Source organism: Setaria italica, chromosome VI (assembly GCF_000263155.2).
Source record: "Setaria italica strain Yugu1 chromosome VI, Setaria_italica_v2.0, whole genome shotgun sequence".
In the NCBI taxonomy this organism is placed as follows: Eukaryota; Viridiplantae; Streptophyta; class Magnoliopsida; order Poales; family Poaceae; genus Setaria; species Setaria italica.
This window is the reverse complement of record NC_028455.1, coordinates 33,450,649-33,458,630: the sequence shown is the minus strand read 5'-3', so window position 1 is coordinate 33,458,630 and position 7,982 is coordinate 33,450,649. Positions and strand designations below refer to the sequence as shown.

General features: G+C 46.9%; 1 protein-coding gene across 1 annotated transcript; it reads right to left on the bottom strand.

The window, feature by feature from the left end:
- Positions 1 to 4,818: 4,818 nt before the first annotated feature.
- On the bottom strand, positions 4,819 to 6,508 carry LOC101783686 (probable glucan endo-1,3-beta-glucosidase A6). Its single transcript, XM_004973911.3, has 2 exons — positions 5,362 to 6,508; positions 4,819 to 5,265 (listed from the first exon to the last, which is right to left on the bottom strand). Exons 1-2 carry the CDS (start codon positions 6,491 to 6,493, stop codon positions 5,228 to 5,230), a joined length of 1,170 nt encoding a protein of 389 aa, XP_004973968.1. The 5' UTR covers positions 6,494 to 6,508; the 3' UTR covers positions 4,819 to 5,227.
- Between the last annotated feature and the right edge of the window lie 1,474 nt (positions 6,509 to 7,982).

Sequence of the window (7,982 nt, the reverse complement as noted above, 5' to 3'; positions counted from 1 at the left end):
GATTAATTGATGCACCGTCTGCTCGTTATCATGTTCACTAGGTAATTCTTCTTCTGTAGCCCCCAACTTGAGAAACTGTAGGTAGCATTCTCTCTTTTCATGAACAAATGAAATATAATCACGAACTCCCATTATGACTCTTTTGTCATGCCCATTGATAAATTTCCCCGATTCTTCTACACTTTTTGCTACCATAGCAACCTGCTAGATCACTTGGTAGCAACTGTACCAAAGGAAGCGGCATTTATCAGTTAATATTTTAACACTGGATACTCAACTTAATGTAAATGAATTCAAAATATTCACAACCTCATAGAAATCAATTTGGAATATCGATCCAGGAACAAGGATCTGCCCAACCACTTTTGCATAGAGCACTTTGTCTTCAATTAATTTACCAATCCGACAAACATGACGATCGAATGACTTGCGGAAGATGATAGGCAAAACTGATGAACTCCAGTCAAGATTTACCAAGTAACCAAGAATGTTTACAAACTTTCTATCCATCTGAAATAACAAATATTAGCATGCTTCCACACACTTTTGCAGACTATGGTCTATGGAAGTACTTAGTGAAATTTACATAATCAGTTCGCTAATTTAAGATGTGTCTTTTTCTCTACATCTGAAACAGTTCAACACTTGTTTTTAGTGTGCAGTTGCCCTGCAACTATTGGGGGTTAGGAAAATAAGAAATTCATTATTTTTTCGTAAACTATAATGGATAGGAGTTTATCAGAATGCTCAAGCAGTTGGTACTTTATATCCTGCATCAAGGATATTGGAGGTGATCAGTCTACTGAGGAAACCAATCAGACTCCCATAACCAATCAGACTCCAATGGATTTGAATTTGAGATTACCAATATGGTCTTCAAGGCAATCAACCTGTACCCAGCAACCCAGGTACAAACAATTCTAGATAAGGAGATGGTCATTTATGCTAAAGGAATAGTAATGCGCATAGTAATATTGGTATCAGAGGTTAAATAGCTTATGTTTTTTATGATGCTTTTATGCCACATTTTGGTGGCCTGGGGATTGTTTAAATGTTTGAAGGTTCTCGTGTAAGCTGCATGCTCAAGGTATTCTCAGATATTTATCCTTGTCACCCTGTTAGATGGTTGTATGGCGAAAGCTGCGCATATGCAACTATATTGGTATATAGAGTACAAAGAATAGACAATAGTGGTGCGGTAGCAAGGGAGAATAAGTACCTGTCCTAGTGAGACACTGATCCCATATGATACTAAGGCACTTTGCAATCCCTTGCTCATTGGCAAATAGTTCTCTTTAGTTAAATCGTCCTTCTCTTGAGGAATAAATTCATGCAGGACATTCTTTAGACCCCACATCAAATTACCAAGAACGTCATCATCATTTGAAAATTTAGTGCAACATTTGACCTTCTGAAAATGATACACCATTAGAATTCATGCTGCACCAATAATTTAACATAAATGTAACAATTAAGGGAATATACTAACAAGTTTTTTCTTGATGACAGATTTAAGAGCATAATCTTGAACAATCAATTTAGTTTTATGTGCACACAGATCTTGAATAAGGCTGCTCAGCTCTTGGCCAGTACCATCATAACTGTTCCGAGCAACAGATTTGTCATGAACATTTACAAAACCAAGAGCTAAGACAACCTGACAGCCATGACAGCATGTTAGAAATGAATGGTCCACTCTAGGATAGTAAAAAAAAAAGGGATGAATGCAAGTAAAACATGAACAATAACTTCAAACAGGATAACACAAAATAACAAAGTAACATACATATTAAATTTTGAAATTAGGGGGAATCGCATGCATGCAAGTATAGGAAAGAACAAACTTTCTGTATACCCAATAAGAAGATTAAAGGAGACTATGCAAGGCAACACTGCCTGCAGACTCACTAGCCAATGTATCCCACCCCACGTGCCCCAAGCACAGAATAAACTAGCAAGTGGGTAATTACATTTCAACTATGCTTATGATGTTTATCTCAAAGCAGGCTCCAAGCCTGGGTGAAGGAGAAACATAAAAACCAAGTCACTATGATTGGGTTTTGGTCGACCTATTTGCATCCTACTAGGCAATATATGAAAATAATAGTATAGCATTTGTACCAGTGTATTAAAAGGTGACCAGCTAGTCCTCCTTGCAATATTCAATTGCAGATTAGGAACGTATGATCCGCTGGCTAAGTGAACACAATCTGCAGCAAATAATGCTACCAGATTCTCTGATGGGATTAAACAACCAATGCAACAAGGGAGGACATATTGTTCAACTCAATCTTTTGAGTCCCGTAAAGCTTGGACCATTGTTGTTTCAATTAGATCCAATGAACAAATTAGTATGGAAAGAAGCAACTAATATGTGGATAGATTTATATTTTTTACCTCATGTGCGTCCATTTCATCTGTAAACCGTGCCCATATACGCTGCAAAAGTTGAAAGTGAGAAAAAGTTTATCACTGAGTCACCAAAAGGAATTGCATTGAAGATGGATGAGGTGAAGGACATATACCCGAGGCTGTTTAAACACATCCTCACTAACATAAAAAATAGCAAAGCCTGAAGGCGTCTCAAGGAGTGTCCTCCTAAATGTCCTCCCAAATCAATACAACAAAAACTGATGTTGTGAGAAGAAACAAAAGATCACTGTATGGTGCAGTTTTTGGTCTTAAGAATCATATCCCTATAAATGGCATATACATGCATCACAAACCTCATAGACTGTTTTTTTTTTGAATGGATGGCAAGAGATTTGCCGAAATTTTATTAGGAGACAAGGGAAAACAAAACAGCACAAACCTCATAGACTGTTGGTAAGCATCTTTAAGCGTCATCATCTCTGCTACACGTAGTTCTGCTTCCATAAGCTTCACACGTATCATAATGTCATCTCTTTGTTTAGGAAGAGACAAAAGGGTACTAAGAGCACCCATAATGATTTCCCTGTCGTGCATGGTAAGCTGTTCATCTCGATATTGAGTTACACGTTCATCTGCTTCTTGGATCTCCAGTGCTATGTCAGGTGAAAACATCTATATATAACAACGGTTATAACAATGGTTATTTTAATGTAAGTGAATGACAAGTTTATGCCATGTATTCAAATGTTCATATTCTGGTGCCAATAGATAAGCATGTACCTTACAGAAATCATATTTTGGTGCCAACTCGGGAACAAGAATCCTCGGAAGGACTCTAACTTACATAAAGTTTTTCTCAATACGTTCACCAATTTCACAAACATGCTCATCAAATGACTCCCTCAATATCTTGGGAACCTGCTTTAAAGTTATGTCAAGATTGCGCAATAAGCCAATTTCTGATATGAAATCTGCATTAAGCTGAAATAAATAGAAGATAATCAAATTAATTATATGACTCAATGATATGAATTAAGATGATAACTCAACTAAAAAATAATTATGTACTCTACTATTACTAATTTGAGTTGAATATTCTTTTGTGTGCGTTGGGGTTGGGGTGGTGGGTGTGTGAGAGTTACCCTTATTGGCGCGACATTGATCAAATAATCTTGTAAACACTGTTGCAATCCCTTGCTCACTGGGAGACACGGTACTCCCTTGTTTTGTTGTCCCATTCTTGGAGTATAAACCCACGAAGGACATTCTTTATTCCCCAAATGAGTTCATCAACAACATCATGCTCGTATGAACACTTGACGTTCTGAACACACATAGAGTCAGCTAGCATGGATTGTTGATCATTTGACATAAATGAAACGATTTAGATATATACTGATCAGCTTTTCCTGAATAACGACTTGAAGATCAGCACTTTGAACAATAAGAGCCTTTGTGCCCTTGCAATATTTTCGAATTAGATGGATGAGTTCCTTGCTAGGACGTGTCTGACCATCCCAAGCAATAGTTTTGTCATGGAACTTCACGAAGCCAAGGGCAAACATAACCTGTCCAAGCAGCAAAAAAATTATCAAAGGCAAAGCAAAAAAAAGTAGTGATCTACTGCAAGTAAACGTACCTAGAATTCCAGATTGTACATTTTTTGCAGTAGCTACATCCCTAAAATACACCCAGGTATCCTGCAAAGAGAAATGAAAAAAAACAATCATAGATTTATCACTAGCTGCAAGGTCCAAAGGAAAAGGTAAATGGTGAAACATGTGTAGAAAAGAAAGAGAATCGGACGAGTACACTAGCTTCTTTGAGTGCATCGTCATCAGCATCGAACAGGGCGAGGGTGTCTCCAGCAGTGTTCTCGTCCTCTTAGGATTAATGTACGCATACTCCACGACATTCCCTGGCAGCATGTTCCCTGCCAGTGCAAATCTATTGTGTTGGCTAATGTAATAGAGTGAGGATAACCAAAAGAGTGTTGTTTCCCAAACTAATGGACAGTAAACCTAAAAAATTAAAAAAACAACAAACAAAACCTAGTAGCCCTGTGCCTATACTCGTTTTAACCTCTAGAGTCTTTGGTGACACTTCGCGATCTCCGGTCGAAGTGGTGATCATGGAAGAGGGGTCTCAAGGGTTTAGAGCTAGCTAAAATATGCAAGGCCTAAATACCAAAAGCACAGAAAAGGTTCTACGGGCAGATGGATTGTACTTACCCTTCTGGCCTTCTTCTCAGGTTGACCGGCGGCCGGCGGCTGATGTATTTTCAGAGAGCAGCTTAGACAAGGACCAGCGACGCGCCGACGCCTGCTGGGGTTGGGGTGGCGAGTGGCGGCGCGCCCTAGTTGGTCTACATATATACATGGCGAAGCATTCTGCAATGGGAAAGTTCAAAAATACTCTTCCAAATTTGCCTTCAATCCTGGATATTCCGGAAGTACAATCATAACTTGGTAGGGTTCGGCAGATCGAAAATTCGCCGCGGCAAACTCGGGGAGCAACTTAAACAAACAGAGCAACAAAGAATTCGCCGCCGGCGAACTAGGAGGAGCAGTTTAAACAAAAACCAAAGCTTCCAAAGTTCGCCGCCGATGGGCTCGGAGAGCAATTCAAAGTAGTTTTGCTTTGTGGATAGGAGATATAGGCAGGTGAGCTGCCTGCAAACCAATGTAATTCACCTGAGAGCAGTGCTACACTGACTAGAATTACAGCGATGCTTTGCTCATCAAGTTCCTACAGAGAAATGGAAAGAATAGTAGCAATTCTAAGGGCATCCATGGCGATGGCCTTCCTCACTAGCTAATCCTATGTGATGATGCTATCAGCTCCTGCTGCGCTGTTAGTCCAGAGAACTTTGGAACTTGCATGATCCATGGCCTGCAAAACACGTAACAGATCAATGGCTGAAATGCAAGAGCAGAAGGAACAAGATCAACACACTCAGTTGACGAGTGCTTAGTTGGATGAACTCACTTGGATCCTTGGTGGTGGCCTCCGCAAGTCCATTGAAGAAGCAGGTGCCCCCAGCGTTCCTGAACTGCTGCCAGTAGGAGTTGAACGCGTAGCTGGCGTGCGCGTCCAGCGTGTCCGGCTCGTGGCACGCGCCGCCGGGCTGGATGGCGGCGCACGTCCCGCTCCCCTGCTGGCACGCGTACTCCAGCGCGGCCTGCACCGCCGTCTCGTTCGCCGCCTTGCCTTCTCCGCTGGCCAGCACGCACCACGCCGGCGAGCTGTCCGTGTCGCCCGCGGGCGGCAGCGGCGGGTACGACCGCGACGGCCGCTGGCCGGTGAGGTCGACCTCGTACACCCTGGTCTGGTTCGGGTAGTAGAGCCCCCAGTGGCGCTCGGTGCCCGGCCCGGGCTTCTGGTCCTCGTTGTAGAGGGAGAAGAGGAACACCGGCATCTTGGCCCCCGGCCGTGCCGGCGTGCCGGGGTTCTTGGACATCCGCGCGGCGAGGTTGCGGTTGTACGTGGCGGCGTTGCGCACGTTGGCGCCGGACTCGCCCGCGTCGCCGGCGCTCGGCCAGCCGGTCTCTGAGACGGCCAGCTTCACGTTCCCGTACCCGAGCTTGCCCATGGCGGCGACGACGGCGTCGAGCATTTGGTCGAGCAGGTTGGTGTAGGTGAGCCCCGTGCCCGGGTCAACGTAGTGGGAGCTCGCCGCGCCCTGGAACAGGGCGTAGTCGAGGGAGATGGTGTCGCGGTTCGCCGCCCACGCGAAGTACGGGTACGCGTCGACGAAGTAGAAGGAGCGCGTGGCGTTCAGGAACCGGAGCAGCGGCCGGATCACGGCCTCGGCGACGTCGCCGCGGAACGCGCCGGCGGACGGCGGGTATGAGGCCGAGAGCGCGTCCATGGCTAGCGTGGTGCCGAGCTTGACCTTGCGGATCCCGTGCGCGCGGAGGGCGCGGTGGAGGTTGGCCATCGCCGGCACGATGGCCCGCCACGTGGAGCCCGCGGCGGCGCGGTTGGAGAGCACCTCGTTGCCGACGAGCAGGTACATCACCCGCGCCGCCGGGACGTGCGGCGCGAGGTTGGCGGCGACCCAGCCCTCCGCGGCGGCGCGGGAGGAGGCCAGCGACGGAATGGCCTCGTTCGGCACCATGACCGCGACCGGCAGCCCCGTCCCAGCCAGCGCGCGGAGGATGTCCGGGTTGGCGTCGTAGATCTTCACGGCGCCGGCGCCCGCCGCGCGGAGGAGCTGCACGGAACGCGCCGCCGAGGGGAGGTCGTCGGCCACCGTGCCGTAGTTGACGCCGAGGCCGCGGCACCTCCCTCCTGCACGCAACGCGCCAAGAGACTCGTCAGCGAAGCAGCAGAAACCATTCAACTACCACTAGCTGATCAGCAGTAATAAACAACTCGACGTGAGGATGTATATATCTAGATGGCGCGGCGGCCGGAAGGGGAGACGTGATCAGTCACCAGGGCAATGGCACTCGGGGTCGGCGGCCGCGACGGCATTGAGATGGCACGCGAGGGCGGCGGCGAGGAGGAGGACGGCGACGGCGCGGTGGGAGGAGGACGCGGACGGCGCCACGGTGGCGGCCGCCATTATTGCTTGGGTTTGTGAGTTTGTTATTCGATCAGGTGGAAGGGAGCAGTGACTGTTTATATAGGGTTAAGTGGTTGGATAACCCAGAGAGTAATTAGAAAAAAGAAAATGAAAATAAAACGTGAAGAATACACAGAGACACAATTCTGAACTCCGAAGGGCAAAGCTTTCGCGCCTTGTGCGTATGAGGTGGCGGAGAGATCGGCAGGGCAGCACGTCGGGGGCAGCGGCGGAACCGGGAGTGGTTGACGTGCGGCGCGCGGGGGGCGTGGTCAGCGTCTCAGCGATTTCATCGGGGGAGGCGCGGCGGAGAAGGAAGGCAGGCCAGGGCATCATGGGCCGAAAGCGCAAGGAAGAGTGTGGGCATCGCATCCGACTCGACGGCATCCTACGGGGTCCTATCTATATTCCGAAAGGTGTATAACAATTAAATCCATTACTATAACTATTGCCTGGCGCTAATTAGCTAATTATTCTATTCTATTGTAGCCTTAGGTGAACCAGCGTGGGGAATGAAACAAATGTTGGATGAGAATTGTTGAATCAATATTTTCTTTAGAAAAATGTTGAATCAACATTTTTTAGAAAAAAGTTGAATAAATATTTTTTCAGGGAAAGATGAACCAACATTTTTTAAGGAAAAGTTGAACTAACATTTTTTCGACAAAGTTCAGCCAACATTTTTGGAAGCTTCTTCTCCGGCGATGACAAGTGGCCCGGTGGCGCCGGGGGCGTGCGGGGGCCACGCCGGCGTCGGGGGCGAGACCGCAGCGGGGTCGGGCTGCACAGCGGCGCTGGGGCGGCAATAGCGGGGGTGGAGGAGGCAGGGGTAGGGTGATGTGTGTTAGGGTTGTGGGGATCCAACAATGTGAGTTATTTTGCATGAATCTCAAATGAGGGAGAAAAAATCTTCCGAAAAATGGATAGGTTTTCCACTTACGGGATGGAGGATGCGAGTCGAGTGGCTGGCGCGTGCACTGGGCTAGAATTGTGGGCTTGTGGCCCCCATGTTGGGTTTATTTAGTTTGGGTTTTGGTTT

Coding starts and splice junctions, on each gene's coding strand:
- LOC101783686 (XM_004973911.3), bottom strand. CDS start 6,493: ATGGTGCCGAACGAGGCCATTCCGTCGCTGGCCTCCTCCCGCGCCGCC. Junction 5,266..5,361: donor GGCCACCACCAAGGATCCAA/GTGAGTTCATCC, acceptor CGTGTTTTGCAG/GCCATGGATCATGCAAGTTC.